General features: G+C 50.4%; 1 protein-coding gene across 4 annotated transcripts in view; it reads right to left on the bottom strand.

Moving 5' to 3' along the window:
- MYO18B (myosin XVIIIB) overlaps positions 1-27,006 on the bottom strand; it is a 245,008-nt gene that overhangs the window by 85,557 nt on the left and 132,445 nt on the right. For all 4 annotated transcript variants that reach the window (XM_070066045.1, XM_070066043.1, XM_070066042.1 and 1 more), the window contains exons 31-33: positions 26,463-26,573; positions 24,501-24,605; positions 12,015-12,167 (exon numbers count right to left, since the gene is read on the bottom strand). In XM_070066045.1, coding sequence (XP_069922146.1) covers positions 12,015-12,167; positions 24,501-24,605; positions 26,463-26,573 — 369 coding nt within the window. The remainder of the gene's footprint in view (positions 1-12,014; positions 12,168-24,500; positions 24,606-26,462; positions 26,574-27,006) is intronic.

Here is a 27,006-nt window from a genome sequence, read left to right as displayed (position 1 = left end):
AAGTAGAGCAGCTGGGTCTCGAACCAGTGCCCATATGAGATGCCGGAGTCGTAGGCCATGGCTTAACCCCCTGCAACACTGGTCCAGAGGTAAGCATTGAAACCAATGCCAGCCTCATCACCCTCTGGCTTGAATCTACCAGGTGCAATTTGAGAATTGACCTTGCCGACAGGTAGGCAGGAAGGTTGTGGGGTTGCTTTCACCTTGCCTGGGATTCCTCAGTGCCTTAGATGCTGGGGCTAGGAGAAGCCTGTTTGCCTGGGACTTTTCTGGTTTTAAAATAGAAAGCCTCGTGTCCCTGGAACCTCATCCTCCATAAATCCAAATGGCTCTGAAATTTAAAAGATGAGGTTTAAATTCCAGCTCACCCAAAGCAAAGTAGGCTCTACAATGTAATTGGCCTTAAACTCTTCAAAATGTCAGCGTGCTGGAAGACAAAGGGAGACGGAGGAAACACTGCATCATGAAAACTTAATGCGAGCAGTTTTTCAATCCAGGCTGGATCCTGAACTTTGAGAAAAAATTGCTCTAAAGGATGTAAGTGGGACAACGGGCAGAATTTGAGTAGTCAGCAGTTAAGATCAAGGACCGGAAATTTTTTCAAGGGCCAGACTGTAAGTATTTTAGGTTTGGTAGGTCAAGAGGTGAAATCAGGTATCCATGTAGATCTTTATGTAATGGCCTGAAATGTGTCCCTTTAGAAGGAGAAGGGGCAGGTGTGTGGCTGGCTGTTAAGACTCCAGTTAAGGAGGCCGCATCCCTCATCCAACAGCCTGGATTTGATCCCTGTCTCTGGCTCCCGACTCCTGATGTGAGGCAGAATCTGGGAGGCAGAGGTGATGGCCTGAGTAGCTGAGTTCCTGCCACCTACATGGGGGAGCTGGAATTAGCTCCCAACTTCCAGCTTTATCCTGGCCCTGACACAGACATTGGGGAAATGGACCAGTGGATAGGGGTTCTCTTTCTAGGTGTGTGTTTGTGTGTGTGTGTGTGTGTGTGTGTGGTTCCCTCTAAAAATAAATAAATAGTTATGTAAAATAGCTTAAAACATCTTTATTTACAGGCTACAATAAAACGAAAATGAAGAAAAATGGTGAGTGGGCCAAATTTGGGCTGTGGGCCCTAGATAGTCAACCACTAGATTAGAAAATAGTATTTCTGATTAATACTGAATCTTCTGTGATGAGGATAGAGGGGCACCATGACTTCCAGGTGTTTTCAGAAAGGCCGAAAATGTCATTTTCAGAGGGAACATGGCAAACGGTCAAAGTCGGTGAATTTGGGGCAGCAAGCACCAGGGCTCCTAGAAGTATTCTCGCAGACTTTCTGTAAGCTTTAAATCCTTGCGAGATCATTCTCTTTAATCCCAGTTCTGCCTAACTCCTACAGCACAGGGCCTCATGCTGGCTGCCTCCCGCAGCAGCCCACTGCCCACCTGGCCCCTGCTCGTCCCCGAAGCACCTGCTATGGGCACGTCCCTGCGCACAGGTCCCAGGTGGAGAAGGCCTCTGCACTCTCAGAGTTCGCTATATTCAACTGGGATGGGGGAGGGGGTCAGGTTAGGTCAGAGGAGTGGGCATTTGGCCTGCCAGGTAAGATGCCACTTAGCCCTGAGTGCCTGGTTCAGTTCCTGGCTGTGGCACCTCACTCCGGCTGCCTGTTTAGGTGCAACCATGAGTCACCGCCACCCATGTGGGAGACCCCAATTGCCAGCTTTGGCCTGGCCCAACCCGACTGTTGCAGGCATTTGGGGGGTGAACGAGATGAGAACCCTGTCTGTCTCTGTCTCTCTACCTCTCAAACGAATAAAGATTTTAAAATTTTTAAATAATTTTTATTTATTTTCATTTTGCTTGAGAGAGATATCTTCCATCTGCTGGTTCATTCCCCCAAATGCCTACAACATCCAGTGCTGGGTAAAGCCAAATCCAGGAGGAGTCTAGATTCTGTGTCCCATGTGAGTGGCAATGACCTGAGTACTGGAGCCATCATCTGCTGCCTCCCAGGGTGCTCAGTAGCAGGAAGCTGGATGGTGAGTGAGAGGGGGCCGGGACTCGAACCAGGAACTCTGATGTTGGATGCAGGCGTCCCAAGCGGCGACTTAACCTCTGCACCAAAAGCCTGCCCCCCCAAATAAATAACTTAAATAATATTAACTCATGATTTTGAAGTGCTGAACCCTGCACCTGGCAGAGTGTGAACAATTGATGTCCATTGTGTGTATCAGTGTAGTCTCAATGGCTGTCATTACCCCCGTGGGCCCCCGGGCTGATCTTCGGGCCCCGCCCTCCATGGCTAAACTGGAACAGGTCTTTTGGGGGGTGGGGGGGGAACACGCCACTCCCTGTGGCTAATGGAGCCAGCTTTTTCTACCTCATTCATCACTGCCAGGAAAGTGTCAATATTTGTGGGGCAAACAGGTCTGTGATGACCACGCTTTTAACCAATTACAATATGCTCTTTATCTCCTCCGACAGGAGGTTATGTTAATATTGAATCAACTCACTCCAGCATGATCTTTTTGCAAAAAAAGGTGTCTTCAGATCCGGCACCAAGCCAGGCCTCCTGTTCTGAGGCTCCGAGCTGGCTGGGGAGAAGCCTCCCCAAGATGCCCCCTCACACCGGTGACGCCCAGCGGGGCTATCTGCCCAGCGCTTATTCCCAATGGCCCATGTCACATGCAAACATGGTGATGCCTGGTGACAAATGTCCCAATTAAAAGCAGCGGCAGTGAAGCCTGGGTCATCAGTCTCACGGGCACTCATGGGGGCCATGGTGCTGTCAACAAGCCCCTGCTGGGAGCTCGTGGGTGTGAGGGGCACCGGGCCTAAGGACCCACCTGGGTGACCGCTGAGGCTAAGGCAGAGCCCCAGGTGGAGGGGCCTGCAGGTGGGATGTGGCAGAGAGAGGAGCAGGCCCACAGGGAGCATGGTGAGGGTGTGGGTAGCAGGGCCGCCCACCCAAGTGCTGGAGCCAGACCTCTCTTACCACCTGTGTCTTTGGATGAGTCTTTTAATATGCTCATTACAGCCCCTGCCTTCAAAGAATAGGGAAGACAGGGCTGGCGCTGTGGTGTAGAAGGTTAAGCATCCATTTGTAGCACCAGCATCCCATATGGGCACCAGTTCAAGTCCCAGCTGCTCCTCTTCCGATGCAGCTCTCTGCTAATGGCCTGGGAAAGCAGCGGAAGATGACACAAGTGCTTGGGTCCCTGCACCTGCATAGGAGAACTGGAAGATGATCCTGGCTCTGGCTTTGGATCTGCCCAGCTCTGGCCATTGTGGCTACTGGGGAGTGAACCAGCAGATGGAAGACCCCTCTTTCTTTCTCTCTCTCTCTCTCTCTCTCAAACTATGCTTGCCTTTCAAGTAAATAAATAACTTAAAAAAAAAAGAGTTGGGAAGAAAAGGAGGGAAACAAGGGGGTGATTACAATAAAAAAAAGAGTCCTAACCTAAAAGTATTCCCAAGAGATTGTGTGGGAGGGGACACGGCACCCTCACCCCATCCAGAGGGATCAGAGATGGCCGAAGAGGGTGACCAAACTCAAGTCCCAAGGGTAAAGAAGGCTGAGGGCAGATGCACAGCCCAGTGGAACACACCACTGGGCAAAGGTGACGAGGTGGCAACAGGTGTCAAGGACATGAAGCCATGCTAAGATGCTGGTGAGGGGAGATGGGTGGGCGGGATCAGGACAATGCATCCTGGGGGTCAAGTTCAGGAGCCTGCACTGTGTGCTAAGGGCAATGGAAAACTGAATGGTACTGAGCACGAGAGCCAAGGCAGTGTTCAAATTTAAAAATCTGTCTCCAAAGATCAGGTGGCAGGAAGGCTGCTCAGACACGGCTTGAGGCCAGCAGTCCGGAGGGAAATCCAAGTGGGAGATACAGGCAGCACATAATAAAGGGGGTGCAGCCAAGAGCTGTTTGGGGGGCACAATGACTGAGCTGTGGTGACAGCTTGGTTCTTGGCAGGAAGAGGTGAAGACAGCCGCAGCATGAGAGACTTGGTGCAGAGCTTCCTCTATGTAACAAAAAGCAAATATCGTGTTTCCTTCTGGGGATAGACAAAGGTCAAAAGCATGAATCAAACGGTGGGGGCGGGGGTTGGGGGGAAGTGATCACTGCCCTGGAGCCGACATCATCTCGAATCGTCTCCTTGGAGCCAGGAGCCAGCATCTGCTACTCACAGGTGTTATTTATGCACAGTGATTATCTCAATTATATATCGTGGTTATTGGAATTGCTTCTGTCTCCGGGTTAGTTTGTTTCCAGTAGAAACATTCCATGGGAATTAATTAGTAATTGGCTCAGAGAGAACAGGTGCCATCAGATCAACCCCACACTTTGCCTTGCCTATCTGTTCCTAAAGATCTTAGAAAATCCTGTGCTCAGAGTCTACCAACAGCCCACACCTGTGCAGGGGGTGGGGGAGCCAGTGGGTAGCCCTACCTGCTTAAACCATTGTCTCAGAGCTCTCAATTGAGAGCACTCTTCCAGCCCCATGGTTGAAGTGTTTGAAAGCAACTCTGTCAGCTGGGATCATCCTGCTGCTTATTAGATGAGAAAAGAGTCCCTTGGAGGCAGGAGACGTGCCTGTAGTTAAGTCACAGATGGGGTTTGAACCCAAGAGGCGTGCTGCCCCTACTGTGCCTTATCTGTGTTTTATGCGGAGAGTCTTAAGCCTCAGGTGATCAAGTGAAGCAAAGCCAAGGCCCCCATGGAAGGAAACTGGCTGCAAACAATGTTTGGAGGGTCGTAGGCGGCAGGCGACGGGCAGACAGTGCCTGCCCATACAGGGATGCTCTAAGGGGATCTTAGAGCTGCTGGCTGCACCTGATAGCCTGTGTGTTGGGGGTCTCCAGTGTTTCAGCCGGGGCCTGGAAGCCTACCATTTTCTGCAAACCCCCAGGGCCATGCCCACCTCCATCAGGAGCTGTCGGTGGGATGAATCATCCACTCCTGAGCCAGGTTTACTTGGCTGCTCACGAGCAGGCTGCAGCTTCCGTCACTGGCGCTATGCTCTCGGCTCCCACTCCCCTGAGAAGCTCACACTCCAGCGCTGCGGTGGCACCGAGTACAGCTTCTCTCTCCGTACCCTCTGTGTGCTCCTCCTCAAAGGCCCCTGTGTGCGTTAGCTACCCAGCCATGCGTCTCCATCTTTAAAGAGACAGCTGAGGGAGTGAGCATTCGGTCCAGCAGTCAGGGCGCCCGCTCTCCACAGTGAAGCACCCGGGTTTGATTCCTGGTTTTTGCTCCCGATTCCAGCTTCCTGCCAATTTAAACCCTGGGGGACAGTGGTGATGGCTTGAGTGACTTTTTTAAAAAATATTTATTTATTTATTTTGAAAGAGTTACAGAGAGATCTTATATCTACTGGTTCACTCCCCCAGATGGCCCCAACTGCCAGGGTTGGGCCAGGTCAAAGCCAGGAGCCACAAGCTTCTTCTAGGTCTCCCACGTGAATGGACAGGGACCCAGACACTTGGGCCATCTTCCACTGCTTTTCCCAGGTCATCAGCAGGGAGCCAGATAGGAAGTGGAGCATCTGGGACATGAAGCAGCACCCAGATGGGATGCTGGCATCGCAGGCAGTGGTCTTACCCGCTATACCACAACGCCAGCCCCCTCCCCCTCTTTTTACCTCTTATCATTTCTTCGAGAGATGGAGAATCAGAACTACCAGCTGCCTTCCCAAAGCAAAATTAAAGGCCTCCTCTGTCGCTCCCCCTCTTCGTGGAGGAACGACACAGGACCCTGCGCTGTTCTTTTGTCTGCTCGGCCCTCCCCGGGTTTGCTGCTGGTTCTTCCCGGGTTGGCTACCGACCCTTCCACCTCCGTGGAAGGGCGGTTCCCCCTGCCACATTCCCCACTTCCGCGGGGGAGCGGCACACCGCCGGCCGGCTCTCTCGGGGGCTGCACAGGTGTTCCTCTTAGATGTTCCCCTTAGATGTTCCTGGTGCATGTTGTCTCTCTCCTCCTTTGTAGTCCTCCTCCGCCAATCCCAACTCTGCTGCCCATACGCCGAGTACGCTGCTCTCCTCCAATCAGGAGCAGGATCAGCTCCTGGAGGTCATCACTCAAGTTGGCAAGAGGCAGCTGCGTAGAAGCTGTTTTCTCCTCTCCCAGCGCCATATTGTGGGAGAGCAGATGCATAGAATAAGTCTTAATTCCAGTAACTTAGTCTAGTCCGGGTTGCTCCCCACACTCCTCTTTAGGTAAACTCATACATTCCCCCCACAAAGAGTCCAGCACCCTGCCTTACAGTTTCCCTCCTGGGTCTGCCTCTCACTGGACTGGGACGGCCTCCCAGGCAGACCCTGGTCACGTGGCTGCAGTATGTCCCAGGGTGAAGACCCGGCCGGCCGACATTCGCCGAACGGACACAACTCCTGTTCACATTCCCCGGCCCTCCACCTCTCCAGCGAGAGGGTTCCCCCAGGTTGCCCTGGGACACAGCGAGCCAGATGTCAATGCCATGGAGCCATTCAGGTTTCAGACATCCCAGCGGGCTTTCTCGCACCAGCCCCCACCAGCCCCTGGGACATCAAGTGGTGACCCCATCAAGAAGGCTCTGGGAGGTCCCAACACTTATCAAAGGTCATGAAATCAGCAAGATCTGCATCCAGGCCCCTTGCCTCAAATTAAAGCAATAGTAAAATAGGTGGGGGGTGGGCGTTTGGCACCGTGGGTAGGTCGCCTCATGGGACACCCACATCCCATATCACAGCGTCTGGTCCCATTCCTGCTTCTACTTCCAGTCTAGCTAATATGCACCCTGGGAGGCAGCTGGGTGGCTGCCAGCCATGCGGGAGACCTGGATGGAGTTTCTGGCTCCTGGCTCCTGGGTCCTGGCTCTGGTTTGGTCCAGGCCTGGCTGTTATGGGCATGCGTGGAGTAAACCAGCAGCTGGAAGATCTCTGTCTCTGTGTTTCCCTGCCTGTGAAATACAGCAAAAATAAATAAAATTTCCTAAAGACAGGAATATCTGCCTCTCAGGGCTCCAGTGAGGATTACCCGAAATAGCACAATCATTGCTGCTGGCCACACCTCATCTGCAGGCGTCAGCTCCAAGGCAGCTTCCCAGGTTGTCCCTTCTCACCACCTCTGTCAGCACCTGTTCACCCAGGTGGCCATTTCCTCCGGTACAGAAGGGCGCGTGAGCCTCCCGAGGGCATTCATCCCTTGCACAATCCATCCAGTACCCCACAGCGCAGTCCCCCCGCGGTGTGAGTGTGGCTCAGTGAACCCCTGTTCAAATCGCCCAGTGGCTCCCATCTCCCTTGGAACAGAACCTCAGCCTCCTGGGACCTGCATGGCCTGGTTCCTGCCTGCTTCTCCTTCTCCCAGGGTCCTTCAGCTGACCCCTCCCATGCTAAGTGAGACCCCTGCAAGCCCCTCTCCTGGAACCCTGCTCATTAAGGTGTAGGACCCAGGGTCACCGCTGCTGTATTTGAATAGCTCTGACTCCGGCTCCCAGGACACGTGTGCTAGGAGCCAAAGCAACTGTGAGTACCCTGACCTCTGGTCCCGGGATCCCATCCTCCTAACGATTTCCATGGCAACAGCGCCAGCCAGCCAAGGCTGAGGATTCCCTTTCATGGGCGCCGGATGCAGAGATGGGGAAGAAGGACTTTTAGAAGAATGGGGCTCTTTGATTCCACACAAGGAGCCTTCGTTAGATACCACTATTTCCCAGGAACCACATTTTAACCCTGCAGAGGGAGACTTCCCGTGAATACTAAAAAAAAAAAAAAAAAAAGGAAACCAAACCCCCGTTATTCCAGAACACTGACCTGTCAGAGGTTCGGGAGGCCTGGGTGCCGTGGTGTCAGGAACATTCTAGTAGAAGGTGGGCAGGGCACTGCATGGACGTGAGGGGCGTGGCCAGTGGCTGAGGGCTCAGAATCGCCTCTGTCTACTGGAGATGAGCCTCAGGGCTCAGCAACGGGAGACACAGGGATCCCCGGATTCTGTGTCTAGACTCGCAAGCTCTGGATTTGAATCCGGTTCTGCCATGTGTCGCTGGGTTACCTTGGGCACACCACTTTCCACACCCGGGCAAAATTTTCCCACCTATAAAATGGGCACAGCCCTGTCTTCCATCCTCCAGGGGTCTCAGGACAATGAAGTGAGGCAGGTGCATACAACACCAGTGACTCTGGTTGTTGGCTGCGACCACGGAGAGACCAGGATGGCCGACCACCCTGGCTGGCCTGCAACATGGGCTTTCAGGCAAAAGCAGGAAAAGTCTCAGCCAGACACGCTGGTCCTCATCCCAGGACAGAAGGACTTGGGGAAGCTGACAGCTCAGAGAGGACTTTCTAGATGGAAGGGCTCTTAAATGTCTCCGGGCTTTGCAGCACCTCACGTCTGCGGCATTTCTCTCTAAACCCATGACCATGACCTTGGTCTAACCCGGATAAAGCCAGCAGATGATCATGGGTTAAGCACGGTTTGACACCAGCAGGGGTGGGGAGTGCCATTGAGGCTGTGTAAGGACGGTGACATCATTTGGTCTGGCCCTGCCAAGGCAAGCACAGACAGGACTCAAAATTCAACAGTTCTACAGCAGGCAGATGATGATGCTGTGTGGCCCGGGAATGACGTTACAAATACCCAAACAGCTGTCGGTAGAAAAATAAATAAATAAAAGCTCCCAGCCCTGTACAGGATGCCAGGCCAGACCCCTCACAACTATCACAACTATCACAGCCCTGAAAGGCAAAGCAAGACTGAGAAAGTACCCCAGACCACAGGACGCAGGCCAAGCGTGGCGCTCAGGGCAGCCTGGAGCCCTGGGCTGGGTCCTGGGTGGGTGGCATCTGAATCAAATCAGAATGCAGGTGTGTGTGTGTGTGTGTGTTGGGGGGTCTCCTGGTTAAGCGCACAGAGCTCCTCTGCCTGGAAGGCTTCAGTCTGCAGACGGAACCTGACCCCAGGCAACCAGGAGCAGGACTGGCTCTGGAGTCTGTATTACACCTGGGGCCGCTCTCTGCTGCTATCCTGGGAACCTGACCACCACCAGCCTGGTTTGGGGCCCGCAGCCACGGCTCCGAAGCCCAGCTCTGGGGCCTGGGGTCTTACCGGGCTTCAGTTTCCTCTTCCGGACAGTGAGGGGACTGAACCGGCTGCATTCAGGAGAGACGTGCAGGGCACAGCTGGAAGATTCCAGCAAAGTGGAATAAAGGTAAGTTCATTGTGCCACAAAACATTTTGGGTTCATGCATATGGGGGCTCATCAGAGTTTGTGGAAAATGAATTTGATGAAAAACTATGATTTTTAAAAATTGTACTCAAATAAATACATTTTAATCCCATTTTCCCACAAAAATTTTTTTTTAATTTTTACTTATTTGAAAGGCAGGGAGACAAGGCGGATCAACAAATAGCAAGAGACCTCCCCTATCTGCTGGTTCACTCCCCAAATACCTGTACCAGCCAGGGCTGGGAGAAGCTGACGCCAGGAACCCAGAACTCCACCCGGTTTTCCCATGTAGGAGGCGGGGGCCCAAGGACTGGAGTCATCACCTGCCGCCCTCCAGCGTGTGCGTCAGCAGGGAGCTGGACTGGAAGCAGAACTCGTACTTGAACTCAGGGACTGTGATGCAGGATCTTCATCCCAAACAGCATCTGACCCACTGTATCAAGCGCCTGTGCCACCCATGAGCCTATTTTTTAAAGATTTATTTAGTTGAAAGGAATGGTAATGGTGATGGGGGGTGGAGAGAGAGAGAGAGAGAGGAGAGAGAGAGAGAGAATCTTCCATCTGCTGGTTCAATCCCAAATGGCCATAAGAGCTGGGCTGGGCCAGGCTGAAGCCAGGAGCCAGGAACTCCATCGGGTCTCCCGTGTGGTTGGCAGGGGCCCGACCACTTGGGCCATCTTCTGCTGCCTACCCAGGTACATTAGCTGAGAGCTGCATCAGAAGCAGAGCACCCTGGACTGTAGCCAGTGTTGCATATGGGATGCCGGCACAGCGAGCAGCAGCGGAACCTGCGGCACTGCAACAGCAGCCCACCCAGCAACTCGTGTCCTCGTATTCACTCAGCACAAAGGACTGTGCGGCCATCATCAGAGATGAACGAGACCCGACTGTTGCCCCCAGGAGGCTGGGGGAGGGGATCTGGGAGAATCAGTCTAGAAATCTAAAGTACAAATCACCTGGGGCTCTGGGGATTTTCTGGAAAAACAAAGAAGTGGCCCCAGTCCTGTGGCATGGCAGAGGCCACACGGCCTAAGGCCAGAGGAGGAGGAGGAGGAGGAGGAGGAAGGCATGACAACCCTCTGAGAAGGCGACCTGGTGGCAAGTGGCTCCTCCAAGGCACATGTGTGCCTTTGAGAGGCACACTAAGTGCCACGCACGATGCTGCCAGCAGGGCCCCCTTGGGAGCAGCCCCCCTTACGCCTGCTCCAGCAGTCAGTCCTGGGACTTTCCTCCCCTGCAGGGTTCAGTCACGGCTCAGCATCAGCCACCCCAGCTCACGTCGCCTGCAGCAGGATGGCCCACGCACCTTGTGTCACCCGAGGTCCCAAGTTCCTGCCCTGGCTGCACCTCCCATCCACCTGCCACTGCTGCTCCTGTCCTCACAGCCAGGGATTGTGGGTTCGGACCCTGGCTCTGCCACTTGCCAGCAGTGTGGCTTTGGGTAAGTCATCCAGCTGCCCCCTCCTCTCAGACACTTCCCCAGTGAAATGGGGGAGGGGCCCACTCCTCCCTCCAGCGAGCCCTCCTGAGCACCTCCTATGACGACGTGTACAGAGGACCCAGGACACAGAGAGGACTCTGGACAGCAGCACCCAAGGGTCCAGCTCACACCTGGAGCAGCATCAATGGAATTCAAACAGCCAGTCCCGTGCCCGTACTTGGTCATGACAATGGCTGGTCTGTGCAGTGAGCTGCTGGGTGACCCTATCCTTGTGCAGAGTGGACTTGCACACACCTAGGCTACAGGGTAGAGCCTAGTGCACACAGGGCCAGAAAGACAAAGTGACACACCACTAAACCCAGCATGAGAGAGTGACACGCTCAGGAGGCACAGTCAGCACAAGATGTGCGAGGCTGCTGCCAGCCTAGAGTGCGTACTGTGTTACAGCACATGTCCTCATTGTAAGAAGAAAGCACACACTCAAAAGTACCCATAAAGGCACAATGTAAGGGACGGCAAGCCAGTAACTCTGTCATTCCCCATCAAGTACTGGAGCCCATACCTCACTGTGTGTGTTACACTCACAAGAATGGGAGAGCAGCAGGTGTGGCTACATCAGCACTGCCACAGAAATGTGAGGGACGCGTTGCACATCAGCAGTGGGGGGCACCCGCATCAGTAGGTGCCGGGAAGTCACCTCTGCGATCATCTCAAGGGACCACGGTCATGTATGCTGTCCTTGTCCTTTCTTGGGGGTGTCATGTGGCACATGACTATTTGTTTCATGTCTACCCATCATGATCTCACCACACACACACACACACACATGCACACATACTCATCCATATACACACACATACTCATACACACACTCATACATGCACACACACACCCATACATGTGCATACACATATACACACATGCACAAACAACATATATGTACACACATGCACTCACATGTGCACACACTCATCCATATAAACACTCATGCATGCACATACACACCACACAATGCACACACATGTGTACATGTGCACACACATGTGTGCACATACCCATCTGCACATACATGTACATGTGTGTACATGTGTGCACATACATCCACATGCACACACATATGCACATGCATACACACACAGGCACACCGCACTCAGCCATTCTGGCTCAGGAACTTGATCTGCCCAAGCCCTCAAGCCAGACACATCCTGCCTCTGCTGTGAAGAAGGCAACAGGACCCCTGGGCCCCTTCTAAACCCCTCCTCCTCACCTGCCCCTGCTGTGCGGCCCTCCCAGCCTCGCCAGTGAACGGCTGCAGGCCAGGTCATGGCCCCGCACAACAAGGGCCGAGAGCTCCCGCGGACACACACCTGGCTGTGCACTTTCTCCAGCTCCTCCTTGCTGACCGACGTCTTGCCATCCTCCATGGTCCCCAGAAGCAGCTGCACATCCGACAACAGTGCGTGCGTTCTCCTGAGGTCCCGCCGAAGGCGCTTCTCCACGTCAAAGTCTCGATGGCCGATCTGGAAGCCAAGGGGAGATCCGTGAGCGCAGGAGGCAAAAAGCAGCGGCCAGGGTCCCAGTGCGCCAGAGCCAGCTCCCTGGATCTGAATCCTGCCTCTCACACCGTGTGACCCTGGGCGAGAACCTTCTCTTCCCAAAAGTCTGCAAAACGGAACTGGCGCCAACCACATGGGGCTGTTGTGGAAATTAAAGCACATGTCAGGTACAAAGCCAGACACAGGGAACAGGCACAGCTGCGCGCCTCCCTGATGACTGTTTCTACCACCTTCACGGGGCCAACACCACTCTGCCCCATCTTCCGGGCCAGCGTCAGCGTCACTGGTACACCCCCGCCTCATCTCAACACAGCTTCTGCACCACAGGAGTCCCTCACCCGCTAGAAGTCAGCTCAGCCCTGGGCCGGGAAGTCATGGGACAGGGCGTGCGAGGGAATTTCTCGGGAGTAGTTAACACTGGTGGCCTAGGTGTTGTTTGGTGAGTCTATGAAAATTCGCAGAGTTGTATACATGGGACACGGTGTACTTCTCTGTGTGTCCAAGTTCATAGAAAAGGGAATTAAAACGTTTGCTTCTCTCTGTGTGTGTATTACATCGCAGCAAATAGGAACCGACTTCCCTTTGAAGACCTGAGTGAAGCGTTTCTGTCTCTGGAGTGCTTGTCTCCACTGACAGGCGGATGAGATCATTTTCTGCAGAGGGGCCTTGCCCAGAGGGGAGCACGTTCCTCCCCCCGCAATGCTGAATTTGCAGGGAGCAGTTTCTAAGTGAAACCCGAACATGATGCATCCTGGACAGGGCACCAGAAGCGTGGACAACCCCCAGTGGCCAGCGACGCAGGGACACAGGTTGAGGCAAAGCAGAAGAAATGCAGAATCACCCTGGGGCCCTGCCTGAGATCCCAGCAGCCCACAGGGTCCTCCAGAAACAGGTTTAAAGCACAGTGGGTTGAGGTGGGCATCATGGCACACAGGAGGTTAAGTCACTGTTCAGGATGCCTGCATTCCACATCAGAGTGCTTGTTGAAGTCTCAGCTACTCAGCCGACATCTGATTCAGCTTCCTGCTATTGCAGCTGCAAGGCAGCAGATGCTCGCCCAAGGATTTGGGTCCCTGCCACCCATGTGGGAGACTCAGATCTGCAGACTCAGACTGTAGCTGCCTTGCCAGCTACAGCCACAGCTGGCGCAGGCATCTGGGGAATGGACCGCCAGATGGAAGATCTCCTTCGCTATCTTTCTGGCTCTGTCTTTTTCCTTTTCTCTCCCTGTCACTCTGCCTTTCAAGTAAAGAAATAATTAAAAAAAAAACAAAACATGGATTAGCATCCCCAGCAGACACTAACAGCCCCTTTCTTGGACACTTCAGAAGACCAAAGAAAAGAACACGGCACCATCCACCTGATGGCGATGTTTAAAGAAAGTGGGGTGCAGGCGCCTCAATACAGAGACGTGGTTTCCACACACACGGGAGCCTGTGCCTTCATGCCAAATGCTAACCATTTCCAGGAATGTTCATAATGTTCCAGAATATTCTAGAAAGGACAAGGGACTGAGAATGAGGTGGCTCAGTCTTTAAATCCTGACTCAACCATTTGTTGGCTGCGCAAAGCTCAGCTGAATCACATCACCTCTCTGAACCTGAGTTTCTTCTGCTACAAAAGAGTTAAAAAAAATCCCTGTCCTCTGTGTTGAGATAAGACAAGGATCAGGCGTGATAATGCATCACAAAGCTCTGTGTATGCTGTCAAGTGCTTTACAAATAGGAAGGATTATGAGTTTTGTCTGATGACCTAGAATGCCCCTTTAGATTTCATATGACTATTTCTCTACTGCCGACTTCGAATTCCTTGAGAAAATGAGTTGGTTCTTAGGATATAGCTTCTTTCCTCTCAGATGTACTGCCTTGGTAATTCTGAAATGCCGGTCTAAAACCTATATATCTATCGCACCTGCCGAACAGCTGAGGGCTGGGCTTTATGCCAGGTTCTTTGTCACACGTTTAACTTCTGGGACAATCTCTGCGAGACAGACATTTATTATTATTGCCTTTATGAAAGTAGCAATAGCTTTCATTCATTGACAGCTTTCTAGGAGTCCTATACTATGGGAACACTTAGTAACTTTTCATACACTTACTCACAATGACTCTGTGTGTGTGTGGGGGGGGGTGCACAAGTAGGAATCCCATCATCCAGATGATGAAACTGCACCTTACAGAAGGGAAAGAATTTGTCCCCAGATCATCCAGCTAGAAAGCGACCGAGTTGGGAGAGGAGCCCCACATTCCTGGCTGGAAAGAGGGGATTTTAGCAAAATGCACCACGGCACTGGGATGTTATGTTGGTTTCTTTCATTTTAGAAAAACTTCAGGGTGGGATGAAGACTGGGAAAAACTGGGTTTGGGTGGGACTGGGAAGTAGGATTCAGCTGCATCCAGCTAGGAGAGGTACAGGAAGAGGATCCCAAGGGCAAGGCACTAGATGAGCAAAGACAGGAGAGAAACAGCCTGGCACACGCACTTCTGGGTGGTTGACATGAAGGTGCAAGACCCTCGCTGTGAAAGCCACAGCAAGCAAAGTGACCCAGGATTTTTAGGTATATGCTCTCATGGGGCATTGAAGACACAGCTGATGAAACTGACAGAGATGAGCAAGTAATCTGTCCCTGCTCCTTCTGCTACTACGTGGCTCTGCCGAGATTGGAACCCAGGCAGTTCATGAGTGGCACCTAGGCTCTAACCACTGCACCACAGTACCTAGTGGAACTGCAACCTGACCCCAGAGCTCCTTTCTCCAGAAGCCAGATTTTCACTCTGACTACACTCATGCAGCGTGCTTTGCACAGTTCTTGGTTTTGCATCAGCTTCTGGGCTGCATGCATCCCGAAGCTCTTTAGTTTTTCCCCGTGGGACAAGTTGGCATCAGGGACATTCTTTGATGTGGGCGTTGACCATGCATGCAAGAATGGCTCGGATTCTACAACCATCACTGGCAGGGAGCCCCTGAAAATGCTGTCCTCTGCAGAGAGAGGACTCAAGCAGACTTCACAGCAAGATTCCGGACTAAGCCGTGCTCCCCTTCCTAATGAATGGCTACAGGAGAGGAGGGCAGCAAATAAAAACCACATTAGGTTAATGGGAAATAAATGTCTATGAACTCCCAATTTGCAGCACAAAGATTCAGACCTGGGTAAAGATGGTGAATAATTAACCAATAAATCTAAATGATGTTTAGTGTTGTTGTGGGAAGCTGTATTCAAATCTCAATTGTTCCATCATTTATCATAAAGGGGAACTGTTGAGAGCAATTGCTGTATGTCTGTTGTTCAAAGAACTCTCCAAGTTCTATGAGAATAAGATTTGCACCTGCTGTTAGGGTACTCACGTCACTCTTTGAATGGGGATATGGAGGGCTGGAGAGGAAACGTGTGCTGCTGAGAATCACACACACAGACACACACACACACGCACACACAGTGGCAGAGCTGGACTGAGATGGTCCACAAAGATATGCTTCTACCTAACTGGACCTTTAGCACTCGGATGCAGCGTGGTGTTATTTTTTTTTTTTTTTTTTGGACAGGCAGAGTGGACAGTGAGAGAGAGAGACAGAGAAAAAGGTCTTCCTTTACCGTTGGTTCACCCTCCAATGGCCGCCGCGGCCAGCGCGCTATGGCCAGTGCACTGCGCTGATCCAAAGGCAGGAGCCAGGTGCCTCTCCTGGTCTCCCATGGGGTGCAGGGCCCAAGCACCTGGGCCATCCTCCACTGCACTCCCTGGCCACAGCAGAGAGCTGGCCTGGAAGAGGGGCAACCGGGACAGAATCCGGCGCCCTCACCGGGACTAGAACCCAGTGTGCTGGTGCCACAAGGCGGAGGATTAGCCTAGTGAGCCGCGGCGCCAGCCATGTTTTTTCAATTATGGAGCATCAAATGATACAGGCTGTATTCCCAATCCATCCGGGGCATGGACTGGGCTATACGATCCTAGGCAATCTGCTCGACTGTTCTGAGCCTTAATGTTTTCATTTACAGGAAAGAAATAGTAAAATATATTCCACAGCATTGTTACCAAAACTGAAGTATGCTAGAAAAAAGGTACAATTAAAAATATCTTAAAATTCATGGATAACCATGAAAAGAGAAACACAGTTTGTAGCTTCCAAACCAGCAAAACCAAAGGGAATATAGGAACCATCATCAATGTATGGAGACGGCAAAAAGCACAAGCCAAGAAATCCTGAACCAAAACCAGAGAACAGACAGAATTGCAAATCTATCAGTCATTACAACGATTATAAATGAATTAAATTCTTTTTGAAAAGTTAGAGACTAAAATATGGGGTTGATGTTATCTAGCTGCTTAAAGACAGCACATGAGGCCGGCGCCACAGCTCACTAGGCTAATCCTCCACCTGTGGCGCTGGCACCCCGGATTCTAGTCCCAGTTGGGGCGCCGGATTCTGTCCTGGTTGTGCCTCTTCCAGTCCAGCTCTCTGCTGTGGCCCGGGAGGGCAGTGGAGGATGACCCAGGTCCTTGGGCCCTGCACTTGCATGGGAGACCAGGAGGAGGCACCTGGCTCCTGGATTCGGATCGGCGCAGCACGCTGGCAACAACGCACTGGCCATAGCGGCCACTTGGGGGTGGTGAACCAACGGAAAAAGGAAGACCTTTCTCTCTCTCTCTCTCTCTCTCTCTCTCTCTCTCTCACTGTCTAACTCTGCCTGTCAAAAAATTAAATTAAATTAAATTAAATTTTAAAAGACAGCACATGAACACTCTCTCTCTCTCTCTCACACACACACACACACACACACTCAATTTGGAAAGACTAAAGATGAAGGAAGAGAAAATCTTGCAGACGAGCTAATCAAAAGCAATCAAGCAAAATAAAATAAGGCAAAAATTGTTTGTGGATAAATGATAGACACCTACAGTGATCAATGGGACAACCTGCCAATAAAATAAACCAATACAAAACTTAAATGTAAAGATACGACCATGAAACATGCAAAGAGAAATGGTAACAGAATTGTTGGCAAAACCCTATTGATAAAGGAATGTAACCAGACTCCTATCTATACATCAAGGGGACAAAAAGATGATTCTTATAAACATTTATGTATGTTACCTTTTTATGATTTGTGCTATTGTACCTGCATGTCATACTGAAATGACAAAACTGACAATCTTGATCCATTTGCCATGTATAGAATCCTAAGCCTCACAGATAGCTGCATTCTTTTCTATTTAGTAATTTATTAAACTGGATCATGAACTAGGACAACTGAAAGATCTCAATAATTTCAAAAAAATAATGGTCAGCTACCTTATCTCTCGAAATGCCAGTAAATTAAAAGTTAGCACCAAGAAGTATTCCAAGTAACCCTAAGTATGAATAAGCGATAAACCCAATTTATCAGTAACTGACAAGGTAGAGGGGGAAAGCACGGGAGACACGACCAAGCACCGGGCAGGCGAGGACGGCGCGGAAGCAGCGGCTCAAGGGAACGGCTTATCTTTAACACACGGAAAAACCCATGTGTCCGTGGGATAAGAAACAGGGACCGTGAGTTAATTTTCAGCATCAAAGCTAAAGAGAAAAAAGAAACAAAGAGTAAACCAGTGGAAAAGGAGGAAGAGAAAGAAGCAAAGGTAAAAGCAGCTGTTAGTAGACACAAACCAAGAAAATGATGGAACAAAAGTGGATCTTTGAGAGGACTAATAGATGTTTCACTAATTGGAAAATAACAAAAGCCCCTCAGAATTAAATGTCACCATTGAGAAAGAGACAATCTAATACTGAATTCTGGAAACCATAGAAATCTTATACCAATGTACTGGAAAAGTTGCATGAAATATTAAATGTTTAGGAATATATTACCACAATTCAGTCAATAAGAGAATATCTGAACTTGTGTCCAATAATGATTATAGAATTTTGAGACAGCAATCAAATGCCTACCTTACTACTACCAAAAAAAAACTAGAACTAAATGAGCTTATGGACAAATTGAATCCAATTTTCTCAAGAACTACATGATCCAAATTTCATAAAAATTACCTCAGAAACAGTTTCAAATTCATTTTATGAGGTTAGTACAACACTGGACAAAGACAATAAAAGAAAATAAAATTATAAGCCAATTTAATGAGTGTGCTTTCAAAAATATTGAATAAAATATTGGCAATCTAATCAAGACTTATATTCAAAGGCATATAACTAAGCTTTATCTGGAAATAAGTAAAGATATACTATAATATCTAAAATAAAACATACTTCTATAATATATTGATAGGACAAGTCAGGATTATCAACAACTTCAGAAAAACATAAGATAATGTTCAACAAATATTGTTTTTAAGACATTAGAAAACTGCAAGTAGAAAAAGACTGATTCAACCAGGTCACAGTTACTTATCAAGGGGCTGGCGCTGTGATGTAGTGGGTAAAGCCCCCACCTGCAGTGCTGGCATCCCATATGGGCACCGATTCTAGTCCCAGCTGCTCCACTTCTGACCCAGCTCTCTGCTATGGCCTGGGAAAGCAGTAGAAGATGGCCCAAGTCCTTGGGCCCCTGCACCCGCGTGGGAGACCCGGAAGAAGCTCCTGGCTCCTGGCTTTGGATCAGCACAGCTCTGGCTGTTGCAGCCAACTGGGGAGTAAACTACTGGATAGAAGACCTCTCTCTCTCTCCTCTCTCTTTCTCTCTCTGCCTCTCTTTTTTGTGGGGAGCAACTGGGAGCAACTCGGACTAGACTAAGTTACTCGAATTAAGACTTATTCTATGCATCTGCTCTCCCACAATATGGCGCTGGGAGAGGAGGCAACAGCTTCTACCCAGCTGCCTCTCACCAACTTGACAAGCTGCAGGACCTGCTCCTGATTGGAGGAGAGCAGCGTACTCGGCGTGTGGGCAGCCGAGTTAGGATTGGCGGAGGAGGACTATAAAGGAGGAGAGAGACGGCATGCACCAGGAACATCTAAGGGGAACACCTGTGCAGCCCCCGAGAGAGCCGGCCGGCGGTGTGCCGCTCCCCCGCGGAAGTGGGGAAAGTGGCTAGGGGGAACCGCCCTTCCACGGAGGTGGAAGGGTCGGTAGCCAACCCGGGAAGAACCAGCAGCAAACCCGGGAAGGGCCGAGCAGACAAAAGAACAGCGCAGGGTCCTGTGTTGTTCCTCCACGAAGAGGGGGAGCGACACTTTTTCTCTCTGTGAAACTCTGACTTTGAAATAAATAAATAAATCTTTAAAAAAGTTACTTCTAAAACATGTACTGCAAATATGTACAGGACAGAACTTCAGCAGTAGGGAGAAGGGACAGGGGACACCAGCCACCTCCTCTGCCATTCAGTCCTTTCTGAAGCCCCACGCCACAAAAACAAAGTACAGAAAAGAAGCCAGAGACAGAATGCATAATTTTTTCTTTGAAATTTCTGAGCTCCCTTTGTTGCCCCAGGTTATGTCCACCAGGAAAAACTATTTTTGTTTTCAAATGTTAATGAGATTGTCATTGTAGAAAACCCAGAGGAACCAGCAGTTGAAACACAAAAAGCAGAAAAGACTCAGTAAGAAGGATCAATAGCCATCCCTTGGGCCCCGGTGACTAACCAAACTGTAGGCAACGGAAAAGTCTGCCAGTCACAAAAGCCATGGCAGCTACGGATTCATGAGAAACCAATCTAAAAATAAAAAATTCAAGACTGGTATGGATAAAGACAATAAAATATTACTTGAAAACCATAAGAAAATGGATGGCATTTGCAATAATATGAGGCTTCAACATTTTTTTTAAAAATCAATGATTTTACATACAAATCAACTCATTTCCAACGGAAATCAAATCAGTGTCTACTACCAAATCTTTAAAAAAGATTTATTTACGGGGCCAGCCCTGTGGCACAGTGGGTTAAAGCACCACCTTGCATCACATATGGGCGCTGGTTCAAGTCTCTGCTGATCCACTTCTGACCCAATTTTCTGGGAAAGCAGTGGAAGGTGGCCCAGTGCTTGGACCCCTGCTCCCATGTGGGAGACCTGGAAGAAGATCCTGGCTCCTAGCTTCGGATCAGCCCAGCTCCGGCCATTGTGGCCAATTGGGGAGTGAGCCAGCGGATGGAAGAACTCTCTCTCTCTCTCTGTCTCTTCCTACCTCTCTCTGTAACTCTGCCTTTCAAATAAATAAATAAGCCTTATTTAAAAAATAAAAAGGAATCAAGATATTTATTCATTTTATTGAGAGGCAGAGAGAGAGGCATAGTGACAGAGACACCAAGAGCTACCATCCACATTTTAGTCCCCAAGGTGGAATTCAATTCAGGTCTCCCACATGGGCGGCTGCTATTTTAGCAGCATTTGCTGTGTCCTGGGGAGTACATTAGCAGGAGGCTGGAACTGGGAATGGAGTGGAGCCAGGACTCACACCCAGGCACTCCAGAAAGGAATGCTGACATCCCAACAAGGGTCTTAATGGCTGCACCAAATGCCTGTCCCTTGCTACGGAATCTTCATAAGATCAGACAATCAAGATGACAAGGCAGTTTGCAAGATAAGTGAGGTAAGCTGTCTTACAAGTTATCAAAATCCAGCCATTAAGACTACACGTCTGTGTGGGAGCTTGGCATTGGGTTACACCACTCACTGGGATGACCATGTCACTCACAGTGGCGTGCCTGGGCTTGAATGATGTCTGTGCTCTTAATCCCAGCTTCCTGCTAATGCAGACCCTGGGAGGCTGTGGTGATGGCTCAAGTAATTGGGTTCCTGCCACCCACATGAGAGATCTGGATTGAATTCCTGGCTCCTAGCTTCAGCCAGACACAGCCCTGACTGTTGCTGGCACATAGGGAGTAAACCAGCAGATGCAAGATCTCTCTGGAGCTCACTCTCTCTCCATCTGTCTGTCTCTCTCCTCCATCCTGTCCTCCCTCCCTCTATCTCTTTGCCTTTGAAATAAGCAAAATTATTTTAAAGAGGTTGTATGGTGGAGGAATAGACGAATCAATGAATCAGAATGGAAGCCACACATACACCCACATATGTGAAAATTGTAGAGAAAGTATTTCTGGAAGAAAACAAAGGTTATCCATTTCAGAAAAAGTAAACTCTGGGGCTGGCGCTGTGGTGTAGCAGGTAAAACCACTGCCTACAGTGCCGGCATCCCATATGGGCTCCGGCTGTTGTGGCCAATTGGGGAGTGAACCAGCAGATGGAAGACCTCTCTCTCTCTCTCTGCGCCTCTCCTTCTCTCTCTGTGAAACTCTTTCAAATAAATAAAATAAATATTTAAAAGAAAAGTGAATTCCTACTTTGTAACACTATACACCCAAATAAAATTTAGATGTATACCTAAAAATATTTAAAAAATCAAATGCTAAAACTTTTGGGAAATACAATGAAATATCCTTATGCACTCTAGTTAAGAACATAATCTGAAGATCTAAACGCACAAATCATTAAAACTGATTAATGGAACTATTTTAAGGTGCTTTTTATTAAGTGAAGGACATTAATGAACAAAGAGAAATAATTATTCACAGTGCAGAAGATACCTGGAAGGCACAGTGCCAACAACGCACCATCGGCTGGCATAAGGATCTGAATGAGCAACACAAACAAAGGAGAAAACGAGGACTACAACAGACAAATTATGTAAGAGAAACCACAGTAAACGTCTGAAAAATGCAGGTGGGGTGATTGGCACAGCAGGGCAACAGCGCTCGGGGCGCCTGCATCCTGTATCGGAGGGCTTGGCTTTGGGTTTAAGTCCCGCCTCGGCTTCTGACTCCAGTTTCCTGCTCATGTGCACCCTGGGAGACAACAGTGATGGTTTGAGTATTTGGGTTCCTGCCACCCATGTCGGAGAGCTGGGATGAGTTCTCAGTTCCTGGGCTTTTGGGGGAGTGAACCAGTAGATGAGAGGGCGCCTGCCCTCTCCCTCCCTCCCTCCCTCCCTCCCTCCCTCCCTCCCTCCCTCTAAACTTTCTAAAAAATAAAAACATGAAAAAATGCACACCTTCCTCAGCAATGAGCAGTACCACCTGACACCCAATGCCTGGTGGGGGGTTAGGGGCGACAGGGGGGATCTGTCCCCGCCACATGTCCTTGAGGATATGGAAGGCCAAACCTCAGACACAGCTGGTGACTGTAAAAGCTGCCATAATCACTCAGGAGATGACTGGGGCAGTATGGAATAATTCCAACATTGCACCTTTCCAGGAGCCAGCAATGCCCCTTTTCAGGTGCACACCCTGGAGAGATTCTTGCCTGTGTGCACGGGGAGATCCATGCAAGAACGTGCAGGGCAGTTTTGTACCTTGGAGTGGAAACAACTAAATATCCACCAATAGAACAATGAGATTTAAAATTCACACCATGAAGCAATTACAAGGAATAAACCAGTGCAGCACTTGTTACCATGGATGAATTTCAAAATCACAGTGTGGTAAGGGGTGGAGAGCACAGTGCAGTCGTGTGTCCCGTACACGGTTCAGGTTCAGATGCATGCACATTGGAATTAATACTCTCCACCCTCAAGCTAATTAATGGCTTTCCCTGCAAAGGGCAGGAAGAACAAGGAAAGGAGAGAAGGGAGTGTGACAAAGAAGAACCACCAAAAGGCCACCAACTCTTTGTGAAGTGTTTCCTTACAAACATCTGAGTCAAATATGGTGAAAAGTTCATCTGTGTGAACCGTGGGTGCCATGAGCAAAAACATCCATCCCATTATTTGTTCTGCTTTTCCACAGGATTGGCAAAGATCTTAAACAAAAACATTCAAAAACCCTCAGATGGGATCATTTATTAAAAGCTTCCAGTTTGGTGACTATTACAAAGTTGGTATTTTATCCATGCAAAGTTCCCTTCACGTGTAAAACTTCTCACATTATTCATAAAAGTCTTGCTTTACTGGGTCACCTGCTTTGTTCACTCAAATGGGCCATGCTGAATGGAGTCCAGCCTTCCCCCTGTGGTTCCCGACAACCACCCCTGGAATCTTGAGACTGGGCTGTTCTCTCTTGCATTGATGCTAAAGAAAGCTGCCTTAGTGGCGATGAACTAATGGTCACGATTGCTCACCTGGAAAAGAACTCCATCTGGGTCTCCTACATGGGTGGAAAGGGCCCCGTTACTTGAGCCATCACCTGCTGCCTCCCTGGGTCCACATTAGCAGACATCTGGAGTCAGGAGCTGGGACCAGGACTCTAACCCATGCACTCGATGTGGGATGTAGGCACCTTGACCTGTGTCTTAACCTCTAGTCTAAACTTTTGCCCACCCCAATGTATTTTCTTTTAAATCCATAATGAATACCTGTTTTGTCCCATGTGGCTGCCCCCAGTGACCACCTGAATGGGAACCAATGAATAAAGTCAATGACTTCGGGGAAGGATTTTCATAGCAAGACTATTCCTCGTAACCAGACACTGAGTCACACCAGGCAAAGGCACTAAAACACATCCCCCACCCCATGAGACTACAAAAGAAATTGTAGAAGCCCAGTTTCTCTCCCATGTTGGGGCTATAAGTAGCAGCAGCACAGAGAGGGGAGGACTGTTTAGTAGGAGGGTGGAGGAGCAATTCCACCCAATTCTGCAATCAGAAACTCTGGGCTCTGCCGGCTGCTATCCCTACAGTGGTAGATCTCCATAGAGGAGACGGCTGATTTTGTCCCCAGGAGGCACTGCGCCATTATCTGGCGACAATTCTAATCGCTGGAGCTAGGGGGCAGTGTGGCTGTCACTGAGCAGGTAGGCACAGGACAGTCCCCACCACCAAGAGTGACCCTGCTCACAATGTCCACAGTGCCGAGGCTGACAACCCCTGCGCATGCTGACAGCAATCACCATGCAAGGCTCTGTTCTCCAAGAGCTTAAGGCAGATCCCTGGCTCACTCAAAGCCATGTGGGACCTGAGTGGCCCAGCCAGGGCTTAATGCTGTGTTTGACTGTGATCCTGACAACCCAATTTTGTTTTCATGAGTCCAGCTGTGAGTACCTTCACAGTGACCCTGCTAGAGCAATGACTGTCCCGGCTCTTACCCCAACAGCTGTTGAAGGAAAGAAAACCTCATCTATGGCACCTGTTCATTCTCACAGGGTCTTCCAAGAACCCTGGTTTCAGGCACCTGCAGGTCTGCTCTGAGGAGCCCATGAGTATGGGCAGAGGTGGTAGAGAGGAGGGCACTCAGGACGCAGGGAGAGACCAGCACAAAGGCCCACTCTTGGCTTCCCTTGAATGCCAGGGGACGGTTTCCTTCCAGGGGCTCTCCCTGGGACTCCGGCTCCAGAGGTGGGGAGCTGTCCTCCCGAATGTCAGTCAGTGTCTCCATCTCACCTGCTCACAGAGGGTTCCGATCAAGCCTTCCAGATCCTGCTTCTCGTGGAGGGCCATCTGCTTCTCCTCATACTCTTGCTCCAGTTGCATTTCCAGCTGACGCAGCTGTGGGCACACACAGGGCAGATGCACACATACGGTGAGTGAACTCCATCTGGATGCATCCCACGAGGCAGGGGCCCCCGGGAGGGGGGAGAGGGGGATGTGGAGCTCACACGTGTGTGCCTCTGCTCCGTGAAGGCTGACTTGGTGAGTGGGAGGGGGATGTCTCTGATGGAGAACCTGGGAGCCTAAAAGCTTGGGAGCTGGACACCGACGGAGAGAGCTGGACAGTTATGGGGAGCCCCTTGCCATGGACCGTCAAGTTCTCCAGCAGAATGGATCACTCCCTCCTATAGCCCCGGCCACGGCTTGAATCATCCCAAGTCTTGGCACTCGGATGTTTTAAATCCCTGCACCACACCGTAGCCAACCTATCACGCTGCACCCACCTCCTTATCACATGCACAATGCTGCAGACTGCATCGGAGATGCTTTGCTGTTAGGGCTGTGTATCTGCACCCCCTCCCCTACCTACAAATGCATATATCGAAACCCTAACTCCCAGCATGATGGTTTTTGCAGGTTGGGATCTTTGGGAGGTAAGCAGGTTCGTATGAGGTCATAAAGGTGGGGTTCCCAGGACACATCGGTGCCCTTGTAGGAAGAGACACCAAAGAATTTGAGATCTTTCTCTCTCTCTCTCTCTCTCTCTCTCTCTCTCTCTCCCCACCATGTGGGGAGGCAGGTGGCCGTCTACTCAGCCTGGAAGAGAGCCCGCAGCAGACACTGCATCTGCCTGTCTGCACCTTCAACCTCAGACCCCCAGCCTCCAGAAAGGTGAGACACACAGGCGTTTTGCTTAAGCCACTTGGTCTCGGACACTGTGCTCTACAGCCAAAGCTGCCTTAAGGCATTTGCATGTAAGCAACATGTTAAGTTACAGCTGGCTCTGATTTCTCAGATGCACACGCCCTATAGAAGACCCCCTCCTGGAGGGAACACCCGGCTGTGGCTGTGCTGTGTGTCTCCACCAGCTTCTCTCTCTTTGTCTTCACAAAGGCAGAGGATATTGCGGGAAAAAAAAAAAAAAAAACTATGCCTGGCCCTCAACAGTTTGAACACCAAAATAACTTGATTTTTAGCTCAATTTCCAGGCACTTTTTGAAGACCCCCTCGTGTAATTTTATCTCCTCTAATCTCCACCTCCACCTGCTGTTGCTGCTGACACAGCTTCATGAATTGGGCAAATTGAGTCTCGGGGAAGAGCCAAAGTGCAGATGTTTCCATCAGCGGGTGCCGAGAGGAATGAGTGTCCTGTCTCCCGGCCCCAGCCGTGTCGGCCACCCCGGGGAGCCATGGTGTTTCCCCCTAAGTCACTCACAATCGATTTCCTGCCATGGTGAGAGAGAGACTGGACAGAGAAGTCACTAGAATGTGAAGCCCATGCTAGCATCTGCTGTATAAATCTGTCCAGGGCGGGTGGTGGGGCCAGCACTGTGGCATAGTGAGTAAAGCCACCACCTGCAGCCATGGCATCCCATATGGGCACCAGTTTGAGTCTCGGCTGCTCCACGTCCCATCCAGCTCTCTGCTATGGCCTGGGAAAGCAGTAGAAGATGGCCCAAGCCCTTGGGCCCCTGCACCCACATGGGAGACCGGAAGAGACTTCTGGCTCCTGGCTTTGGATCAGCCCAGCTCTGACCATTGTGGCCATTTGGGGAGTGAACCAGTGGATGGGAGACCTCCAGAGACAGTTCCAGGGATTTCTAGACAGTTCCAGAAACATATTTAGGGCAGGTACTTCTGTTCCTGAACCCTTCGAAGCCATCAGATGGTTGCAGAAAGAGCCTGACCCCAGACCTAGGGCGCCCAGGTTGGGCCCAGCAGACCCCGGCCCAGTTGCGCTCCCTGTGCACATACCCGCTTCTGGCAGGACTGACGGACGTCCTCCAGCTCCTCCTCCTTGTCCTCACGGTCCTTCTGATACATCTGCTGCATCCGCTCGATCTCCAGCTCAAACTGCTGGCGGAGCTGGCGGGAGGCAAGGACAGCACATGAGGGTGACCCACTCCGACTCCGCGGGCCCTCCCTGACACCCTTAGCATTCCTACCGCACTTGTCAGTTTGGGAATGAATGAGTGAGAGTCAGGTTTCTCCCTGGACACCCTGGAAGGCCAGAAGTGGTAGACACATAGCCCAAACACTGCCTGTATCCTTCCTGACGGCTATAACAGATATCACTGATCAGTCACATTCTCTGACTGAGTTTGGATGCAACCTCAGAATCCTTCTCAACACTCAAGCTCAAATAAGTATGTCATGCCTCAAACAGGTATCAGCAATGGTTTTGCAGATGTGTGCACAGGTGAGTGGATAGTTGGACAAAGTTTATGAAGATATGAAGAGGGAAATGACATACAATTCACTTTCCCTCTAATTTCCTTTCTCTGTAGAAATGCAGTAG

The sequence above is a fragment of the Oryctolagus cuniculus genome, chromosome 21 (assembly GCF_964237555.1).
Source record: "Oryctolagus cuniculus chromosome 21, mOryCun1.1, whole genome shotgun sequence".
Lineage (NCBI taxonomy): Eukaryota > Metazoa > Chordata > Mammalia > Lagomorpha > Leporidae > Oryctolagus > Oryctolagus cuniculus.
Note: the sequence above shows the minus strand (reverse complement) of the source record. Positions and strands in the feature narration are given on the sequence as shown.